The sequence below is a fragment of the Dunckerocampus dactyliophorus genome, chromosome 1, assembly GCF_027744805.1.
Source record: "Dunckerocampus dactyliophorus isolate RoL2022-P2 chromosome 1, RoL_Ddac_1.1, whole genome shotgun sequence".
Classification (NCBI taxonomy): Eukaryota; Metazoa; Chordata; class Actinopteri; order Syngnathiformes; family Syngnathidae; genus Dunckerocampus; species Dunckerocampus dactyliophorus.
Window position 1 is genome coordinate 15,342,668 of NC_072819.1, and position 23,268 is coordinate 15,365,935.

General features: G+C 41.2%; 1 protein-coding gene across 2 annotated transcripts in view; it reads right to left on the bottom strand.

Annotated features, from left to right (window-relative positions):
• Positions 1-23,268, bottom strand: part of prex1 (phosphatidylinositol-3,4,5-trisphosphate-dependent Rac exchange factor 1) — a 133,440-nt gene that overhangs the window by 1,909 nt on the left and 108,263 nt on the right. Inside the window, exons 26-40 of one of the 2 annotated variants that reach the window (XM_054770870.1) lie at positions 22,296-22,517; positions 14,444-14,532; positions 13,826-13,908; positions 12,871-12,961; positions 12,666-12,794; positions 11,324-11,365; positions 10,929-11,146; positions 10,174-10,276; positions 7,559-7,702; positions 5,128-5,242; positions 4,378-4,444; positions 4,239-4,283; positions 2,214-2,389; positions 1,980-2,082; positions 62-129 (exon numbers count right to left, since the gene is read on the bottom strand). In XM_054770870.1, coding sequence (XP_054626845.1) covers positions 62-129; positions 1,980-2,082; positions 2,214-2,389; positions 4,239-4,283; positions 4,378-4,444; positions 5,128-5,242; positions 7,559-7,702; positions 10,174-10,276; positions 10,929-11,146; positions 11,324-11,365; positions 12,666-12,794; positions 12,871-12,961; positions 13,826-13,908; positions 14,444-14,532; positions 22,296-22,517 — 1,695 coding nt within the window. The remainder of the gene's footprint in view (positions 1-61; positions 130-1,979; positions 2,083-2,213; positions 2,390-4,238; positions 4,284-4,377; positions 4,445-5,127; positions 5,243-7,558; positions 7,703-10,173; positions 10,277-10,928; positions 11,147-11,323; positions 11,366-12,665; positions 12,795-12,870; positions 12,962-13,825; positions 13,909-14,443; positions 14,533-22,295; positions 22,518-23,268) is intronic. The other variant, XM_054770877.1, reaches the window with a different exon arrangement.

Here is a 23,268-nt window from a genome sequence, read left to right on the forward strand (position 1 = left end):
AATGAAGGAACTCCACCGTATTAAAAGCCATACGGTACACAAAGGGGTTTTTACACGATACCTTGGTGCTGTTGGCGGCATCTGGTCCATCACTTTGAGATTTTTAGCAGAGAGCTCCACTCTGGCCCCCTGATGGCAGAAAAAAATGCAAAAATGTAAAATACACATAAACCACAGCATTATTCTGTTATTATAGGCACCTCGTGGTAAAACCTGTTTTTTTTCCTTGATGTGACAAAAAAAAAAGAGGGTCGTATTTGAGGTGTGGCATTTATTTCTTCAAGTGGCACTTTATGGAATTTTACATTTATTGTAAGTACACTCCTGATCAAAATCTTAAGACCAGTTGAAAAATTGCTAGAATTTTCATTTTGCACATTTGGATCTTAATGAGGTTTTAAGTAGAGCTACAATATACAAAAACAAGAAGGGGGAGTGAGACAAAAAACATTAAGAAAAAGTTATTTTTGAATTAAACTGAAATTGGGTGTTTATCAGCTGATCAAACATTTAAGACCATCGCTCAAAAAATAACACAAAACTGTCAAAACCAGAACAAAAAATGTTCTTAGTAGGACTCAGTAATGAGTAGCTCCACCGTTCTTGTTAATCACTTCAAAAATTGCTTTGGGCATGCTTGATGTGAGTGTTTCCAGGAGGCTAGTGGGAACATTGCTCCAAGTGGTGAAGATGGCTTCACCAAGGGCATCAACTGTCTGGAACTGATGGCCATTTTTATAAACTTCCCTTGCCATCCATCCCCAAATGTTCTCCATGGGATTTAAATGAGGGGAACATGCAGGATGGTCCAAAAGAGTGATGTTATTCTCCCTGAAGAAGTCCTTGGTCAAGCGAGCATTGTGAACTGCAGCTTTGTCCTGTTGAAAAACCCAGCTGTTACCACACAGACGAGGGCCCTCAGTCATGAGGGATGCCCGCTGCAACATTTGCACGTAAGCAACCGCCGTTTGACGACCCTGCACCACCTGAAGCTCCAGTGTTCCACTGAATGAAAAACCACCATGATGGACCCCCTCCACTGTGCTGGGTAGAAAACATCTCAGGTGGATCTCCTTGTCATGCCAGTAACGTTGGAAGCCATCTGGACCGTCAAGGTCACATTTTTTCTCATCAGAGAATAAAACTTTTTTCCACCTTTCAATGTCCCATGTTTGATGCTCCCTGGCAAAGTCTAAACGGGCAGTTTTGTGGCGTTGAAGGAGACGAGGTCTTTGAATTTTTTTTTTGTTTTTTTAAACCCTTTTCCCGCAGATGCCGTCTGATGGTTATTGCGCTGCAGTCGGCACCAGTAAGGGCCTTAATACGGGTGGAAGACCGCCCTGTGTCTTGATGGACAGCCAATCGGATCCTCCGGCTCAGCGCAGGTGTGATTTTTTTGGGTCTACCACTTGACTTTTTTGTTTCATAATGCTCAGGATCTTTCAATAAATGTAGAATGACTGATTTACTGCACCCAACCTCAGCAGCAATGGCACGCTGCAAGAGGCCTTGCTTATGCAGCTCGACAATCCGACCACCTTCAAAAAGAGAAAGCTTCTTAGCTTTAGCCATCAGGAGGGTATGACAGTGTGAATGCCTGACAGAAAATTTACATTTTGAGCAGATTTTGGCTTTTATAGCCTGTGGTCTTAAACTTTTGATCAGCTGATAAACAGCCTATTTCAGTTGAATTGTTGTTTTCTATAAATGACCTTTTCAAAATGCTTTTTGTCTCACTCCCCCTTCTTGTTTTTGCATATTGTAACTCTACTTAAAACCTCATTAAGATCCAAATGTGCAAAATGCAAATTCTAGCAATTTTTCAACTGGTCTTAAGCGTTTGATCAGGAGTGTATTTGTGAACTGAATCAGATAGTTATATTTGGAGCAATTGGATTGGATGCTTCATATGTTGTATGTTTTATAGAAGTCTGCCAATAAATACCTGTTCATCCAAGGGAACTCCACTCCTGACTTACCTGTTTGCGCATGATGTCCATAGTCTGCATGATGCAGCGTGGCATGAGGCCGTGGTTCCTGGCGAGGATCATGGCTTGTTCCAGTGTCACACTTAAGGTGCTCCTGCAAAAATCACAGCTGGTAATGTCAACATCTTTGTATTATTTAGACACTTGTACCGCAACATGAATGCAATGTCATGTGTTGCACTGTATTTTTTGTTTCTATAGTACAACTCAAGCAGAGTGACTGACCTCTGCATGCCCGTGGCACACATGGTGATGTGGCAGGCTCCTAGGCGATTGCACAGCTCGGAGGACACGCACAGCACGCTGACACCTGAAGGGTGGCCATGGGCACCTGGCCGCACATTGACGTAGGACTGCATCAGTCGGCAGAGGTCTTCCAAAGTGTTGAGGGGGCGCAAAAGCTGTGAGGGTGGGTAAAAAGGGTCAACGACTGAATGGGCAAATGGTCCATCTGTGTTAAATAATAGATAAGTCAGTCATTTATGAAATACAGTGAATGCTCTAATTATATCCGGGGCGTTTATGTACTGCAAAGAGGGACAGAGCCTCAATTGGATGCAGGCAATTTCCGAAAGGTGAAAACTCAATAAAAAATGACTGAATTTTTAACTTTAACAATGCTTCAGAGTGCATGGGAAATGAGAAAAGAAAGCATAGCTCTCTTTGACCACTCGGTCATTTATGAACAAGTATATTACACAACAAAGCCGCCGCAGAACCAATGTTCTTTTAACGGTGAGGCACAAACTGCTCTTGCGCCTTAATAGCACTGATGAGGTCATTGTAAACAACAGTACTGCAAGTCTAAAACACTAAACTTTCACACCAACTGCTGAGTAGCAATATTTGAAAGTGCATGCAGTGGCAGATAAAGCTGCTGGATGCTGCATAATACTTTAAATGTAGCTACTGCCATCTTGTGGAGTTGAAAGAGAAAAAAACCTACAGCAGGAGGCTGCCTGGAGCAACAACTTTTAATGGCGATGTTTTATTTGATCTGGCACGAGAGAACCTGGCGACGATAGAGGGTCCAGCGGTCAATTTAACAGAGGTGTGTATTGGAGCATTTCTGGAAGTTTCAGATCCCATGTGATGTTTAAAGGACAACTTGGTAGGATTTAGAAGAATCTAATGTACTACTGTTTACATGCACATTATAATGAGTACTGTATTTACAATATATACTACATTAAATTTAAAGGTAAACGACTCTAAATTGTCCATAGGTATGAATGTGAGTGTGAATGGTTGTCTATATGTGCGATTGGCTGGTGACCAGTCCAGGGTGTACCCCGCCTCTCGCCCAAAGTCAGCTGGGATAGGCTCCAGCATACCCACAACCCTAGTGAGGATAAGCGGCATAGAAGATGGATGGGTGGATTACTTAGAAGAAACTAGTAGGCATCTATTTGAGATGAGGTGTTTATTTTTTATTATTGTAACTTATTGTAATTGTATTGTATTTTATTATTATTGTAGCAGACGCTACAGGAGTTTGAAGTCCAGGACCACAAGGCTGGCAAACAGCTTTTACCCACAGGCCATCAGGCTCCTCAACGAAGCACTCGCACACGCCGCACGCAACACACGCACACACTCATAGCACTTTATTTATTTATTTATTTGTATTATTTACTTGTATTAATGTCTCTTCTGTTGTTGTTGCTTAATTTATTGGTATATATGTTTATGTGTTTATGTTTCTTATGTTCTTATTCTTTCATTTGTTTTCTTTCTTTTCTTGGGAGAATGAACAGAATAAGATTTTCATTGCATGGTATAACTGCTGTTGTACTATGCACATGACAATAAAACTCTCTTGAATCTTGAATCTCTTGATTTTAGATAGACACACACCCTGTGGTTATTTGGAAAATTGAATCTATTAGAGGGCCACTATTTGATGAAATACGGTAGTACCATTCTTAGCAGTGCTGGTTAACCACAAATAACCCAAACTTTATTCATTATGTGTACAAAAGTACTCAAACACAGCTCTTAATCAGTCAGCTCAAACATATCTTGAGATGAAGGTGCTAGAAAATGACACTAGGTATACTACACTCCAGTATTTTATTGTAACAACCGAAAACTACTGTATTTGCGCTACAGTCAGTGTGGTGCTCTACCATCTAATTACTGAGGTATAAATGGGTGCTGAGGAAGTACTGATGTTAGTTGGACATCTTTGTTAATGGACATCTTTGTCAAGCTAATGGGGATCTACTGGGGGAGCATGGTTGGTCTTACTTTTGCAATCTTCGGTCGAAGATCTCTAACTTCAAGGCCCAGTATCTGTGCTTGCATTTATATATTCAGTCACAACACCACATACCACTGGACTACTGAAAAAAACTGACTGCTAAATTAGATATCATAGTATATTTACCTGATCAATCTTCATAGCTGTGGTGTTTGAGTCTGTGGGGAGGTTGGACTTCTCCAAATAGAAAGCCCTGTGGTTGTGACAGCAAATAATACAAAACCCTGCTATTATTTACTGATCTTGCAAGATTCATTTTGTCATGATAGTCATTTTTCATCATGTTGTACAGTAATATCAATATCATGAAGGAAAAAACCTCCTGGACATGACCCACCCGTAGCTAGTTGAGCCCCCCTCCCCCTTTTTTTAAAGTAGGCTTCACTACACATCTTATAACAAAGCTCTGCCAACATCTGTCATTCAGCTACAGATATAAGGGCTGTAAAGCTTGATTATTAGCTTTTTCTTCAGTGAATAGGCTAATCTACCACGATGTTGCTGTTAAAATGTGAGTGTAATGATAGCACTGTAGCTCACATAGCTATGCTAGTGTTGCTAACGTTTGTTGTCTCCTGTCCCACTCCTTAATGTTACGTTGTTGTATGTGATAGATGGCATCTATTACATTGGACAAGTGCAGAGTTACAGTGTGTATGTAAAAAGCTACAGAAACACACAAAGTGCTGTAGGGCTTAGCAAAAGCACTTTTAAACTGTCTAAATTCCAGGATCAAGGATCAAGGTTCTTACACAATATTGTGGGACATTGATCTTATCTAAAATTGTACTATTATTACAATAATATGAGACCTTTAAGACTTTTAAAACTAACAAAAAAATAACACAATCAAAGGCAGCGTGTCATCAAGTATACCTGAGTTTGCGGTAGTAGGTTTTGACTTTCTCTAAGGAGACAGCATTGGTGCGCTGTTGGAGCTCCTCCATGGCGGTGTAGTCCTGCTGGGACACTCCCTCCGGACGCTCCAGGGCTGCAAAATAAAAGCAGGGAAGATTCGGTGGTAATGAGAAGGTCATTTCAGCGTCTCACTCTGCTCTCAAGAAAAAATCATAACCACTTGGGCCTCTGCATTCTCACCCTACCTGGCACTTCTCAACATGTTTTTAATGCATTTCATATGTTTATGTATCAGTCTTGCACCTAGGCCCGTCACGATAACTAATTTTGCTGGTCGATAATTGTGCTATAAATTATCGACGATAATCTATAATTTTGACCCTTTTTCGACCATATTATCATTAAGTTTATCATTCGATGATCACTGTGTCATGTCACATTTGAGCCACTAGATGGTACTGAAGTGTAGTGTGTCTGTAAGAGGCACAGAAGATGCCTACTATAGCACTTACAAATTGCGGGGCGTCACCACTTCACATACCCTGGATATCGTGAGCTCACGCCGCCCGGCACTATACATTCACTTCGCCGATCAAACGCCCAGCAAGCGTCAACGGCCAGGACGAATGCCCCACAGCACATCCACATTGGTACTGTGGTATTCGGCTTAGAAACTATTGCTTTTGTGCTTTCATTCATACTAGCGTTTGCTTGCTAACTGCTAGCTAGCACTCAGTGTATTCAATCACTACGTAGCTATCCCCCGTCTCCATGTACTGTGACAAAGATGCTGAATAGCTGACAGGAGGCTCACTCTTTCCCCTAATTTGACTATGTAACCAATGTGGTAATTTGAATTTAGCCAGGGTCTCTTTTAATTGCTGCTTTTAAGCTTTTTGAATGTGTTTTGTATGTTATCTGTTTATTTACACACAACATACATCCCTGTGTGTACGTGGGTTTTCTCCGGGTCCTCCAGTTTCCTCCCACATTCCAAAAAACATGCATTTTAGGTTCAGTGAAGATTAACCTAAAATGCATGTCCACAGGTATGAATGTCAGCTTGAATGGTTGTTTGTCTATATATGCCCTGCTATTAGCTGACAACTTGTCCAGGGTCAGCTGGGATAGGCTCCAGCATACCCCCGCGACCCTAGTGAGGACAAGCGGCATAGAAAATGGATGGATGGATGAACACACAACAGAAAATGTTCACTACTGTGATACAATGTTGGGACAGATGTTCTTTTCATTATTTTTTATTAAGAAATGTGATAATCTTTTAATTGCATTTTATTGGAGTTTTCCCATAAATACCTGATTTCTCCATGAGCGTACAACCATACTCCCAAACTTGCATGATACCGTATTTTTTTTATTATTAATTTTCAATTGTATTATTTTTTTAAGCATATTTGTTTTTGTATGTTTTATTATAATAAATAAATAATATGTTTATTATAATTACACATACATAATAACAAAAAACATCAATCTATTTTAACAAAAATCAATTAATTAGTTTGCCCCCCACATCCATAATAGACATAGCATTATCTAAATTCAGCTCCCTTTCTGCAGTAGTAAAGACTGATCCCCAGTAGGGGGCAATGTACATCCTCCTATTTTCACTTTTGTGAGGCTTGTGTTGCAAAAAGCAGCACTCTTACAATCAAACACATGAACAACATATGAGCTCTGTCCTTGGACAAATGATCCAACTGGCCATTGTCTGTGGAAAATTAATGACTATTTGGCGCTTGGCTCCCTCCATGATGCAGGAGGCAAACAATTCACACCGAATGACTGGCCGAGTATCAGAAAGGGCTAAAGTGAAGGTGGGTCAGCAAATGGCTTCAGACAAATGTAATAAAATAAAAAAAACACCCAAATGTCTGAGATGAGTGATACATCCAAGACAAGAACACACATTGCAGTCTTTAAAATTGGATTTTCTAGCACTGCTTGCAACTACTAGGTGGTGGTTTTCCAGCACTATGTGCAACTACAACGTGGTAGTTTTCCAGCACTACTTGCGAATACTAGGTGTTGGTTTTCTGGCTCTACTTGCCACAACAAGTAGTGGTGGTTTTCCAGCGTAACTTGCAGCTACTAGGTGGTGGTTTAGCAGCACTACTTGAAACTACTAGGTGGTGGTTTTCTGGCACGGCTTGCAACTGCTGGGTGGTGGTTTTCCAGTGCTACTTGCAACTGGTGGTGGTTTTCCAAGGGTACTTGCATACTTGCAGTGCTACTTGCAACTACTGGGTGGTGGCTTTCCAGCTCTACTTGAAACTACTAGGTGGTGGTTTTCTGGCGCATCTTTTAACTACTGGGTGGTGGTTTTCCAGTGCTACTTGCAACTACTAGGTGGTGGTTTTCCAGTGGTACGTGCAACTACTAGGTAAAATTTCCAACCTTGCAGTATCCTAGTCCACCCTTCTCTTACCTCTGGTGAAGAGAACAGTGTGAAGTTTGAGGCTGCCTCCATTTTGCAGCCGACTGGGCAGCTCACTGAAGTGGCAGCTGTCCAGGTAGAGCGTCACCTTTAGGGCCTGACGGCTGCCCTCTACCTGGTAGCACACGGGCGAGTCTGCAGCAAACATAAAATGGCAGAGGTTAACCAAAGCACGTACGGAAACAGCAGGACTGAGAACCTAAAAAACAGCAAACGCACTGTTGTAAATGACCACAGTTTTTTTCTACAAGACATCTCATGGATTTTTTTTCCTCCATGGATTCCAATAGAAAAGTGGATTAAAACTCAATTAGAGTGCAGGTGCTCTCCCTAGTGGTGAATAACAATTTGATCACCCCCGTCAATAATATTAATTCCTCCCAACTGAAGGGCATTCCATTTTTAACACTAATTGGATATAATCAGTTAACTAAATGCAACTTGTATTATTACCTTCAGCTAATGTCTTCTAATCTACATGGTGCTGCAGCCACACTGGCTTGTGATGATGACAATAATGTCTTCCTCTACATGACTCTTCAATGCTTCTCCTGATATTATTATGTCTACTGCACTGGCACAAAATACTATCTTGCAGGATCTTGGGAATGCAATAATGGGATTTGTGATCATTCCAAATGAGGTGTTAGAAAAATGAAAGGATGACCTTTACTGCAGGACCTCTAGGGTCAAGGCAGAGACTTTTATCATTTGCTCACATGACGATGCTACGTACAGTGTAGTCTTAGGCTGTCTCGGATCAATAATGGACTCTGCCGCCGCTAATTGTTGAACCGCACTGCAGCTGTGTGAGCTGTGAATGCAACTTAAGCAACTTCACCAGCTCCAAAGTGGGGAAAAAAAACATGTTTATGTCATGTACTGTATATGGCAAAGTGCAGAATTAGCACATTTTCTTGTGACAAGAAGCTGTACTTTTGTAAAAAACCCAAGTAAGACTGACATGAAAAAAATGGTCCATGTATGTACATTAGCAGATTCCAAATCAAACATGAAAATAACTTTACATGAATGATTCATACCACTACTGTCAACCATGGAAGTCCTTTTATGCTGATTTTAACGGTTGACATCATATAATGTAATTCTCCTTGTTCTCATGCATGTACTGTCAAAAGCGTGCCACTGTAACGCACAAGGATCTCCAATGGCCGCTAGAATTGTCCTTCAAAGCATTAAGAGTGAGTTCACACATGATATTTCAGCATTTTATATCTTCTAAATAGACTATAGAAATACTATAGAAATCAATGTACTTTACAGTAGTCTTAGATGTACTGTCCACTGAAAATGAGTCAACACACAACTATTATTGTCTAAACAGCTGGTCTTGCCTATAGTCAAGAATGGTGGTAGTGGCGTCCAGCATAGTCTGGGGCTGCATGAGTGCTGCCGGCACTGGGGTGAAACATGAATTCCAGCATGTATAATGTTAATACCACCACCATCGAGCTTGTGTTATTTAGACAATAATGGCTGTGTTTTGAGTCATTTTCTGTGGACAGTAAATATAAGTACTGCTATACAAACTATACACTGACTAAAGTACACTCCAGATCAACATCTTAAGGCCAGTTGAAAAATTGCATGAATTTACATTTTGCACCGTTGGATCTTAAGGAGGTTCTAAGTAGAGCTTCAAAATTCAAAAACAAGAAAGAGACAAAAACATTTTTGAGTAAGCAATTTATTCCAAACAACCATTAAAGTGAAATAGGCTGTTCATCAGCTGACCAAAGGTTTAAGACCATCGCAAACAAAAACCTCTGATACCTCCCTAAAATAGAAATAAAATGTTCAAAAAAGGAGTCAGTAATGAGTAGCTGTGCCATTCTTGTTAATCACCTCAAAAATTGGTGTGGGCATGCTTGATGTCAGTGTTTCCAGGAGGCTGGTGGGACTGTTGCTCCAGGTGGTGAAGATGGCTTCAGGAGGGCATCCTCTGTCTGGAACTGACTTTTGATTTTTGTAAACCTCCTTTGCATCCATCCCCAAATGTTCTCAGTTGGATTTAAATCAAGGGAACACGCAGGATGGTCCAAAAAACATATCAGGTGGGCTCTCCTTGTCATGCCAGTAAGCCATCAGGACAGTCAAGGTTCCATTTTTTCTCATCCGAGATTATAACTTTCTTCCACCTTTCAATGTCCCATGTTTGGTGCTTTCGTGCAAATTCCAAACGGGCAATTTTGTGGCGTGGAAGGAGACGAGGCCTTTTTTTTTTTTTTTTAAAGCAGATGTTGTCTGATGGTTATTCGATTGCACTCGGCACCAGTAACAATCTTTATCTTTATCTTTTTAATCTTTATGCATTTTGAAACCCTTACTTAGAACCTCCTTAAGCTCAAACACTGAAAAATGTAAATTATTGTAATTTTTCAACTTAAGATTTTGATCAGGAGTGTATATCCAATTTTAGTTTCTACAGTATTGTCCCTCGAGAAGATTATATACCATAAAACAGCTTTTTCCCCCAGGTCAAAGTGACCATATGCACACATATTAATTTCAATTCAGTCAAAGCACACAGCTGCTCATCACGAGCAGTGTGCTTTGACTGGTTTCAATGCATCTCTGTGGCATACTTGCAACAAGACATTCATCCACGAGTTGCCTGAAGAACACTGTCACTTTGTCCAAGTCTGACAGAGCCGCCTTGGTGTCTTCCAGCATGGTCCTCTCCTCTTTCTGCCACAGGGAGAACAAGAGAGGTTGAAAATATGCACCAGCAGGACAGTTTTCGTACATGTTAAAGACAAGTATTGAGACACAGTTCTTAATCAAAAAATGGCCTGATATCCCAATCCTTACTTAACATAAGGTAGCTAAAAGCCCCAAAAATGGTACAATTCAGAGTTAAACCATAACTGTATTGGAAAAAAATACCTCAAAAGTTTAAATTTCATCTCAGTAACCATCTGAAAGATTAACTTCAGTGTGATTGACTTTTTCTATGGCTCGATTTCTGTGATGCCAACACAGAAAGGTGACCAGAGATGGCAAAGATGAACAGTGTGATGATAACCATAGACCTAATACCTATAAAATGCCACTAAGTGTCAGTATCACTCAACAACTTCCTAGTCCTCCCTTGGAAGGAAGGGTGAGTAGTCTGTCTCAGATGGTAACAAGTTCACATTACGTTACGTTGTTACGTTACGACACATATGCTGTCCATTTTATGTCTTATTATCACATATAAATTATTCATGACTTCGGGTGAACAAGAGGTTTTTTCTGTGAAAAAAAATTGCTTAATTCGAAGACAAAAAAATCGCAAATATGCCAGCATCGACTATTTGTAATATATAACATTACAACATGTAATACGTGTCCTCACCACATGCGGCGCTAGCGTGGACTGAAAGTGCAGCAGCACGCCAATGGCGGCCACTTGCTCCAGCCACTTGCGGCTGGTCTCCTTGCTGTCCTCCTGGTACTCGCCGGCATTGTTGAAGCGGCAACGTAATGCCGACAGCAGCTGCTCGGCCAGCGTACACACGGCAGACGTGGTGGCCTGGCAAAATATGACGTCGCGTCGCAGCTGCAGTGATGTGTCTGTAATGTAAAGGACCAACAGAGGCTCTTTTATTATCACTCCAGCCTCCAATTATACTATAAGATGCCTCCCATTAAACCATACACTAGCATGTCACAACATTACGTACAGTCGCACAATCAAACGAGGTCCAATAGTGTGAATTCCATGATGTAAACAATGATGTGTTTCACTACCTGTGCACTTGAGCAGGGCCAGGAGAAGCTGGTTCTTCCCATCTGTAAAAATGGACAGAAACTACATGTAGTGGCTAATTATAAGTGAATACTCTTTAGAAGATCATCTCCAAAAAAAATGTCACACATTTGCTCCTCATGTCCAGTAAGTCCCATTGAAAATGCCATTTTATCCCACATTTATCTTAATAAAAACCAAAACAATTCTTTCTATTGTACTAGCTTTCAATTTTTATATTTTTCCACCAGATAATGCTACTTTTTCCCATTCAAAGCATGCAGCAAAATTACACAGTTTTCTGCAAGGGTGCCTTTCAACTGAAATGATGACTGTGTCTCTCTATTGTTGTTCGACAATGGACAATGGAAAAAAAGTGTGTGTGTGTGTTTGTTTTGACTTTTGCTTTATTTCATTGTGATAAAAAAAATTCTATATGAACATACCGGCATTTAAAGTGTTTAAAAAAAGCCAAAATATAACATATAACCCAGCCATCCATTTTGTATGCCGCTTATCTTCACTATATATATAACAGATTCATCATGGATTTAAATGAATTAATCATGATTAATCAACATTTGAAATTTGATGTCTGAAATGAACTGAAAATTTCAGTCAAGTTAAAAGATACCGCACGTCTTAAAATATCTATATAATGAAACACTAGTTTCTTTAATAGTACCAAAACATTTGACACATCACACTTTAACCGTGTTATTATGAGCAATTAGGAGTTGCGTTCAAACTAACCACGTCATTTAAATTAATTTCACATTGAGTGTATGTTATGGGATTTCTGAGCGTACTTAAATGCAGCAAATTCTACTTCCGCATTTAGAGTTACAAAATGAGTTGTAAGAATATCAGACATTAAAATAATAATATTATTATTTTATTATATTATTAATAAAATATTAAAAATGATTATTTAAAGCGGCCGATACCGATCGGTAGCCGATGATATAATATTTGTATAGCAGTTTTTGGGAATGCAGGGAAATCACTGTGTTGCTACTTAATAATAATAATAATAATAATAATAATAATAATAATAATAATAATAACAACAATAATAATAATAATAATACTTAGAGGCTAATAATGCTTGAAATTATTTTAGGGATTTTTTTTCCCAATAGAAGAACCATGAAGGTACTGTATGTAACATAATACAATCACCCAAAGTATTATTAGTATTGGATATTTACATTTCAAGATGACACTTCTTGTCATGAGGGACAATTATGTGAGTGAATTTTAAGGACCTTAAGGTATACTTAAGGTCATGATGATGTGAGCGTGTGTGTGTTCGGTGTATGTGTCTGTGTGTATTCAACAAACCATCCACAAATCTCTGCAGGCTCTCCACCAGGGTTTTTATGGAGTTAGGAAGGTTCCAAGGATCCTCCTGGATGTTCTTGTGGATAACGTAACGACAGCGAACTGTCCAGTCCTCAGTTTGTCGAAACTCTGCCCACATAACAACGGGAATGGGTAAGTGAGGCTTTGTGGCTGGGAAGAGCCACACACACGAGCAAACATGAACCTGGCTGGCTGTGGTCGGAGTAGAAGTGCTTGGTCTCCTCACAGGCTTTGGTCATGATGCTTCCTTTGAGGAGGCTGTTAATAGAGTCAACCTGTGTGCCGGCAGCAAAATAAACACACAATCACACAGGAATGCAAACACTTGTGCAGCATGGACTGAAGTGCTTGTTGTGTTGCTTTAAAGTAAAACACACGCATATACAGTACAAGCCAAAAGTTTAGACACACCTTCTCATTCAATGCGTTTTCTTTATTTTCATGACTCTCAAAACTATGAACTAATACATTTGGAATTATGTCCATCCATCCATTTTCTATACCGCTTCATCCTCATTAGGGTCGCGGGGGGATGCTGGAGCCTATCCCAGCTGACTTCGGGCGACCCTGGACTGGTCGCCAGCCAATGGCAGGGCACATATAGACAAACAACCATTCACACTCACATTCATACCTATGGACAATTTAGAGTCTCCAATTAACCTAACATGCATGTTTGTGGGAATGTGGGAGGAAGCCGGAGTACCCGGAGAAAACCCCGCGCACACGGGGAGAACATGCAAATTCCACACAGAAATGCCCAAGGGAGAATCGAACCCAGGTCTTCCCGATCTCCAGGCGGTTTCTTGTGCTGGCCAACGTGCTAACCACTAGACGACCGTGCGGCCCTTGGAATGATGTATTTAACAAAAAAATGTGAAATAACTCTAAATATGTCTTTTATTTTAGACATATGTTTTATGTATTGTATTTTTTTTTTATAGCGCTGCAAACGCTTGGTGTTCTCTCAATGAGTTTCATGAGGTAGTCACCTCACAGGTGTGCCTTGTTAGGGTTACTTTGTGGAGTTTGCCTTATTAATGGGTATGGGAACATGGGGTTGTGCTGTGTGTGACCCAACTTTTGGCTTGTACTGTACTGTATACATAAATGCAGCTTTTATTCCAAAGATGACAGACCTGGTTGAAAAGGTGCTCGAGGCAACCGTGCAGCTTGTCCTGCTTGTCTGAGGGGATCCTCATGTCACACGGCAACTCGTCTCCTAGCAGGCATACAACCTTTAGCAAATCTTTCATTCAGCATTCCATTTTCAAGCTTATAAAACAAGTAAAAAACTAACTGCATTTTACTTCTGAGCACACATGTATACAGACATATATAGCCATAAAATTTTGCTTGCACTTTTTTACTATCATTACTACTTGACTTTACTTACTTTATTAAAGTATAATATATTGCAATATGTCATATTTAGTTTTTAATTGTATGTATTTATTTTTATTGTATCATCCATCCATCCATCTTCTATGCCGTTTATCCTCACTAGGGTCGCGGATACGCTGGAGCCTATCCCAGCTGACATTCAGGGCAGTGGCAGGGTACACCCTGGACTGGTCGCCAGTCAATTGCATTTATACCATTCATACCTATGAACAATTTAGAGTTGCCAAGAGTTGCCTTAATATTTTGATCATATACACAAAAAGACTAAAAGTGTGTCAGTGTAGATACAACAAAAGCTTGTGAGGCTTGCAGCATTTTGGATGAACACCAAAACACACCAAATAAATAGCTACCTGATCCCATCTCGTCACTCCCCAGGTAGGAGCTATTACTCCGCACACTCGTGCAGGACAGGACAGAATCCCGGTTGCTGTTGCATTCACTGAAAAATAAAACAACAAACAGCCACATGGTTAATAATGCAACATAATAGTGTACTGTACTGTCACACTTGTCATGTTTGCTTGGGGTAAAAGCAGCTCTGGTGCATTTGCTCGGCTAGTACAGTCTGCTTAGCGTTCACACCCCATTCCCAGAAAAACAATCTGGTGTATGTTGTCCAGTGCAGTGAGGAATGCACTGATTTCTATACGGGGGAAAGCAAGCAGCCACTGCGCAGGTGCATGTCACAACACAAACAAGCCAAATCTTCAGGTGTATGACTCAGTTGTCTAACTGCACCTCAAAGAAAAAGAGCCCTCTTTTGAGGACAAAAAGGTATGCATTTTGACAGAGAAGATAGGTGGTATAAAGGAGGAGTGAGTTAAGTCATCTACTGTACGTTGAGGTTGAGAAGACACCTCTGAACGGGGGTGGGGGGCAGAGGGGGATCTCTCACAATGCTGTCCTTTCATCCCTTCCTAAAAGATTCAATCATTTAGCCTCTAACAAACACGACACAGCCACCTTTGGTTTCAGGTGTGTCCATGACCATCGTTACGAATGAATGGAATACTCACGACTGTTGTCGGCTGTTGTCGACTCCATTGTATCATAACGACTGTTGCCTGTGAATACCTGTATTCTCCTTCGACCAGGTCATTGTATTCTCAGGGTATTCAATCGATTGCAACTGGACTGTTCAGGTCGTCTTAGAAGACGTTTCGCCTCTCATCCAAGCAGGCTTCATCATTTCATGCTCAAAGACTAGTTGGGACACACAGCAGTCAGACTCCTTTAGAGGATAAATAGATTGGATCTTGCACCAAGCGCTCAGACTGGAGTTGTCCTATCTAGTCTGACTGGTGTGTGTCCCACCTAGTATTTGAGCATGAACTAATGAAACCTGCTAAGATGCGAGACGAAAAGTCTTCTATGACAACCTGAACAGTCCAGTTGCGATCGACTGAATGCCCTGAGAAGAGCATATGACTGTTGCTTTGCACCACAAAAGAGCAAAACCGTTCATGTCTGGGCACGTCTTGATCTTAAATACTTAGATAAATACTTTGGATCCTGCTCCACTCCTCAGACTACAGCTGTCATTTTTAGATTTTTAGTCAGACTAGTGCTGTGCTATGCTGTGCTTATTAGGTTGTCTTTGGCCTCCTCTAGTGCCATTGGTCTTTCTAGTTTATTCAGTTCAGTTGTAGTTGCAGCCATAAAGCCGAGGGCGCTTTCAATTCTGCGTTTAAAACGCGTCTTATAATTAAACTGTCAAGTGACGTGACTGTAAATGCCTCATTCCTGATTTACAGTACAGACTAAAGGTAATGATACGCTTCAGCAACAGAAGAGACTTTCATTAAAGCATACACACACGCCTAGTACTACTTAGATACATGGAAAATAGCGCTTAACTGGAACATAAGCTCTGCCTTTTTTTTTTTTTTTTGCGAAACTCTTGAGGGTTTTCCAGGGGAGGAGCAGGCCGGCACAGCGTGCACTGGCGCCTCCACACAGGAGCATAATCCAGGCTTCAGATACTGAACTTAAAACTGTGACCGCAGAAATGCACCAAAATGCGTACTTGGAGAGCAGCCAAGCTAACAAAGTGTATTCAAGGGTCAAAATGTGTGCCGAGTATAAAAAATGCGTACATGTTGGCAGGACTGCAATGACAATTAGGCTTTCCAACATGCACAAATCTTTATTCCGGTGGCTAACAATCTGGTGAAGAAATGAAATGGATGCATTTTCTTTGTTGCTGTGGTAGAATACAGGTAATTACTGCCATGCTTTTCTTTTGAAGCTTACTTTGCACTGACTAGGAAGTCACTGTGTGCACATTTTAATTCTGTGCGCTGTTGTCGTTCATGCTGTTTTGTGATCATGATGACACGTTGACATAAATTGATTCATTTTTTAAATGACCCCTTTGGATCGCAAATTTTCTGTTGACACACTTGGACGTCGACTTAAGAAGGCACGTTTTTCGCAAAAACAAGAACACAATGGACAGGGACTTGTCATAGACGATTTGTCAACTTAAAAGGGACAGTTCGGATTTTTTGACATTAAGTTGTATGACACCCCCATCAGCATTGTAGTCCAATAATAGCGACATACCACCCCACTTGGTCTCCTAAGTCCAGTTCTGGTCAGATTTCCGTGATGAAGAATGTAGTTCCACTTAGTTGCTGGGGACAATTAAGTAAAGACTTTGGCTTCTCAAAACAATAAGCGTTAAAAAGATTCATACATTTGCGTCACAAAAATGCCTTCTCAGACCTCACAAAACGCTTGAACTGGACTTAGGAGACCAAGTGGGGGGTAAAGTTGCTGTTGTTGGACTAAAATGCTGATGGGGATGTCATACAACTTCATGTCAAAAAATCCGAACTATCCCTTTAAGCGGGTTCCACGGTGCACTCCTGTCCAAAGGTAGCACACAAAAAACTACACAGCAAGCACCCCTGCAGGCACACAGGCAGGCACACTTACTGGCAAGCATTCTTGGCTGATGCATTCACAGCTCGCTCTCTCTCTAGACAAGTGGCAATGCGTTTGTAAAATATGGCAAAATATGGCAACACAGTCTAGTCCCAGGGAAAGACAAAAGACTAATTCACAAAATTGATACTATTTGCAAATGTGCACGCTATAATGACATGAGTGAATGTGCTACAATGACCAAAGGGGCGTTTTAACACAGAATACAACAATTAACCCTTTAAAATTGCCAAGCCTTGGTACTGGGGGCAACTGGGTTGCATTTGTGTTGGTAAATGCTATGTGACGCTTGTATCAATATGCACTTTAATACAACAGCAGCCAATTTTTAGGAAACCGTTTTTAGGAGACAATTCACATCACAAGCACTTAAATCGGTAAAAACAAGCTAACTATCCAAAACCAGCATATGTCACGAATAACTTACACTAATGCGACAAACACTAATACTTAGCCCTTCCAAAGGTATATCATTTCTCTCTCGCTAAAACACTGAACACTTTTCAGCACTGGCCTCTCAAACGTGCTACGCTGCCCATTTCAAGGGCTTTTAAAATGTCATTGCATCCCAGTGGGGAACTATAGTAAATTTCCTTTAATAAAATGCTCCATAAATACAAAATGTCACTGTGTTAAAAAAAAAAAAAAAAGAAGTCACATTTGGAGTCTGACGACCAGAGGTTAGGCGGATAACTAGCAAGCTAGCTTGCTGGTGACAGTGAGGCAGAGTGAGAGCCTGGCCAAGTGTGTAAACAAAGACGCAGAAAAGTAGAACAGCAATGAGATTGAAAGGTGAGCCATCACACACACTGGCATCGATAGGCTTGACGTGTGACAAGCTGTCGCCAATTGACTCCACATTTTACTATTTTTCATTCTTATGGGAACAAGGGACAAAGTGTGTCCCTTGCCAACTCAATACAGATTGCATACTTTTATATGGTCGCACATGTGCAAGTAGATTAAAAATTTACTTGCATGTCTCAAAATTTTGCAACCATTTAATCACAGTCTGGAGCAATGTATTTTAGAAAAACGGTAATAGAGTGTGGGGCCCGGCACAGCCCAAAGAAGCCACATGGGATCTCCCAACCGTAGCCCCACCACCTGCGTAGTCGTAGTCGCATCATCAGAGCTGCCTCCGCATGTTCTGGACACGCGGGTGAAGAGAGGGGCTGTGCTGTCAACTAATTTCCACCTGTTGATGAGTTGGAGACCTGGGAGACCCAAACGTGTAGTGAGGGTGTGCTGGGAACGGCTTGCAGAGTCTCCAGTACGTACTCTCACATCCGGTACAGCTTCACCTGCGTCCCGGGGGTGGATGAGGATATCGAGCCCGATTTGGCCATATTCTGTGCCTACTGGTTGGTGTCAGTCGTGGCGGCAAGCCTGAATCCAATGGTGGACACCAGAGGTCAGGGCAGCCGTCAAGCAGAAGAAGGAGTCTTATTGAGCATGGATGGCTTGTGGGAGCAAGGAGGAAGCAGGGGGATCACACTCCCCCGTCCTCCCTGAGAAAGTCTGGAAGCTGGAGAGAAGGGTATGACGGTTAGTCAAACCTCAGCTACAGGAGGTGCAATGTGGTTTTCGTCCCGGTCACCAAACACTGGACCAGCTCTACACCCTTGCAAGGGTATCGGAGGGTACAGTCTACATGTGATTTGTGGACTTGTAGAAAGCCTTCGACCATGTCCATTGCGGTATCCTGGGGGGGGGGGGGGTGCGCTGCGGGGGTACGGAATTGGTGGCACGCTACTACGTGCCATTCTGTCCTTGGACACCCGGAGCAGGAGCCTGGTTCGTATTGTCTGCAGTCAGTTGAGCCTGTTTCCGGTAAACGTTGGCCTCCGCTAAGGCTGCCCTTTGTCACCGATTCTGTTAATAATTTTCATGGACAGAATTTCTAGGCGCAGCCAAGGTGTCGAGAGAGTGAGTCCAGCACGGGGAACTTAGGATCTTGTCTCTGCGATTTGCAGACGATGTGATCCCAATGGCTTCATCGGGATGTGACCTTCAGCGTTTGCTGGGGCGGTTTGCAGCTGAGTGTGAAGCTTCTGGGATGAGACTCAGCACCTCCACTTCCGAGGCCATGGTTCTCAGTTGGAAAAGGGTGGATTGCTCCCTCTGGGTTGGGAATGACGTCCTGCCTCAGGTGGAGGAGTTCAAGTATCTTGGGGTCTTGTTCCTGAGTGAAGGAAGCTTGGAGCATGTGATCGACAGGCTGATCGGCGCAGCGTCTGCAGTAATGTAGTCGTTGTACCAAACCATCGTGGCAAAGCTCTCAATTTACTGGTCAATCTATGTTCCCACCCTCACCTATGGTCATGAGCTTTGGGTCGTGCCCGAAAGAACAAGATCGCGCATACAAGCGGCTGAAATGAGTTTCCTCCATCGGGTGGCTGGACTCACTCCAAGAGAGAGGGAGGGGATCAGAGTAGAGCCACTCCTCCTTCACATCGAGAGGAGCCAGTTGAGGTGGCTCGGGCATCTAGTCCGGATGCTTCCCGGACGTCTTGAGGCCGGGAAGAGGCCCCGGGGCAGACCTAGGTCGCTCTGGAGGGATTATGTCTCACAGCTGACCTGGGAACGCCTTGGTGTCCTCCCAGGAAGGACCAGGAAGTCTGGACTTCCCTACTGAGACTGCTGCACCTGCGACCCAGACACGGATAAGCAGAGGAAAATGGATGGATGGATGGACAGTGATAAGAGTGAAGCCTCGCAATTCACAGAGCCGTGATGTGGTGAGGGATGACTGCACTGGTTTTCACTGTTAATTTTTTGTTTAATTTACAATGTGCCATTGTCCAGTAAAAAAATAAATGCCCCCAGGCGGCACTTTGGACACCCCTGGTTTAATGTTGATACACTTTTAGTATTTTTTTTTTCATGTTCCAACCTTTGTGCTTTCATAGGAGGGTTAAAGTAACTAAAAATTGGCCTTTTGGATAAGTTTGTTCATAATTAAGATTTTACTGAGAGCAAAAACTTTTGGGGAGGTTTATTCTTTCGTACTTTTTTTCAGTTTATTCCTTCGTATAACATCACCGAGTCCACTGTTATTTATTCATTTGTTGACTTTATATTCATGTGTGATACGTACAAATAACTCTATGCTGCAAAAACGAAGAAAGCTTAGCCAAAGCATGAGGTGGCGCTTTAGCCTTTCACAGTACAACTATTTCAGCCTCAGAAGTCTGAAGAAAGTAATTTCCGAAAAAGGCACACTTACTATAACCAAAATTAACCAAACCGTGACCTCAAAAATGAGGTACATACCAAACCATGACTATGACTCTTATGCCCCTAGTACTCTCAAAAACTATATTTGCAATACATTGCATCATAGTTTGCCACAGAAGTAGTCACATGTATTGTGTGTGTGTACAAGCCAGTTTCATCTCAGTTTAGTTTCTTTCTTACGTGGTGCTCTCATCGCTGCACAACACGGATGACTGATGATTCATACACACCCCAAGTGGCCTGTTTATCTTGAATTTATAGTCCAAATAGCAAGTAAACAAACACATCTTATTGCGATGAGGTAGTCGCACATGCTGCGGCCCGAGCTTTAATGACAGATTGGGCGGGCAGGAGGACTTGCCCCAAAAGCGCTTGGCTCTGTTATAGACCAACAACCAATAACTAGGTCTTAGTGGGTGGTGGCGCAGTATTACACACATACACGCTCGCACACGCTCGCACACACACGCACACACATCTTAAGTGAGCTCACAACAAGCAAATTACATAACCAGATCAGACCCAAAAAAACATTTTGAAGTCATTTTTAGCCCTTGCATCTTAAATTAAAATGGCAACATCTGGAATCAATCACGGAATGCAAAGGGGAGGGGAAATGAGCAGCATTATGGTTTTTGTGGATTCAGTCAAGGAGCTTAAAGGCTTGCTTGTGTTCAATCCAGGTGTAAGATAAGGGTGCATTCACATTTGTCATGTCTGCTTACAAGTGAACTCTGATGCCATTTGCTTCACTCAAGTTCAAATGTGAAAGCTACAAAGACACAGACCAATGTCAAAATGACAGCAAAAAGCATGCAGAAGTCGACATACAGTATTACACGAATAAAGGCAAGATATTACAAGAGTAAAGGTATTACATTACAACAAAAGTTACTTTGACAAATAACTTTGTAATATTACAAGAAAACATTTCTGATGAAAAAAGATTTAGTTTCACAAGTTGTAATATTACAACAAAAAGTCACAATTTTACAAGGATAGAGGCAAAATTATACAAAACTAAATATGTTAAATTACAAGAAAAATGTTATTTAAAAAAAATATTGCAATATTCCAACAAAAAAGTTGTAATTTTGTATGATTAAAAAAAGCTTTTCATTTTCGTAGTAATATTACAAGAAAAAAAATTCTGATAAAAAATAATTAGTAAAGTTGTAATATTACAGAAAAACTATTTTACAAAAGCAAGGGCAAAATAGTACAAGACTAAAGGTCTTATACTACAAAAAACAACATAATTTTAAAAGAATGAAGGCAAACTATTATGAGATGAATTTCAGAAGTCCAGTAGAGAGCGGCCCAAAGATCGAGAACAGGTGAAGGACAATAGGAGGGACAGAGACAGAAGAAAGCCAAGGAGTGAGACTAAAGACATAATGCTACAAGAATGAAGTTGTCATTTTGCAATGAAAAAAAGGTGTAATTTTTTTAGTTTAAATAAGAAGACAGTTTCAGAAATGACAATATGTAAGCAAAAATGCAAAAGTGCTGACTCTGCTCTGCTCTCTCCCTCTGTGTGTGTGTGTGTGAGACGGTGCTCCTGAGAAGTATCTTTTAGAAACTCTTGGTGAAATCTAAGCTGATAAATAGAGCATAATATAAAAACAAACAAACATCATGGTTTGTAATATTTCAGTTATGTCACATAATATGTCAAGGAAGCTGTCCAATCAGGACCTCACTTTATGCCAGTGCTTCTCAAATAGTGTTGCTAGATAAATAAATAGCTATTAATAAATAGCTATTATCAGTTTCTCAATAGTACTTCAAATAGGAGGGCACAAAAACATTTCTGTCCCACAGTAGGGGCATGGCAGAAAATAATTGAGAGCCACTGCTTTATGCGTATGTTCTTGACTGCACAGCCTTTAATCCCATGACAAAAAAATGAGTGTGAACGCTAAGCCCCATGTAATATTACAAAAACGTTACAGAATGTACAACAAAAGCTTTCAAAATGAGTGATTTCTTAATAAGACGTGATTAAGTCACCTGTAGGAGTCCCGGTAGCTCATCGTGTCATGACCTGAGTCCTCCTGGTCCTCCTCGTTCACCTTAAAGCAAACTCTCTTGATGCCACCTTGCTCCACTTTGTCCTGGTCGCAGTTGTCCTCACCGGGGCCCAGCGAGGGCGGCTGGCCCGTCTCATAGACAGAAGTCTCTGTCCCAACGCCCGGTTGGAGCTGTGTCGGCTCCGTGATGGACGACAAGAGGCTGGGGGAGTGACAGAATAAACATATATTTTATTTTTTTCACATGACTTTTATGTATTTGTTCGTATAAGCTAACTCTTCTACTCCGGAACTACTGCACACACAAGGGTGACAACATGCACCACCACTGTGTTGCCTGTGCTTATTGCATTTCTGTCAAATACACCACATGGAGGCGCTGTTATTAAACCCCATAAGTCCGATTGACTTGACATTTCTCACACAGCACTTTGTAACACTCACTATAACTTCAGGGTGTTTTTAGCCGAATAAACATGAAATTAGGTACATGCGTTTAGGGTATAAAATTTGAGCAAGATTGGTTGAAAAACATGGCAGCCATCAACTAAAATGTATTAATTACTGAGCCACTAATTGCCCGTAAGTCATTGTCCATTGTCTAATGATGATAAAACTTTGAGAATATCAGTATTACATGTACGCTAGCATGTCTTCCAAAGCATTTTGAACCCAACCCGCAGGGGACTTTTTGTAAAAACCCAACCTTTTTCTAGTCGCGTAGACATTTGACCTGATGCCATGTAGCCCCTACTCCTGCACACTTAAAAAACATAAACCTTTTATCTTAATTAACTTAAAATATTGAACATAATTACTTGGTTAATTTATTCTACAGTAATTCCAGGTCCAAAACACATTTTGATAAAGTTTCACATGAGCACTGATAAATAGGTAAGTAATCATCCTACATATCTTTTATTCCAGCCTGATTTTGGCATCTTTTCATTTGA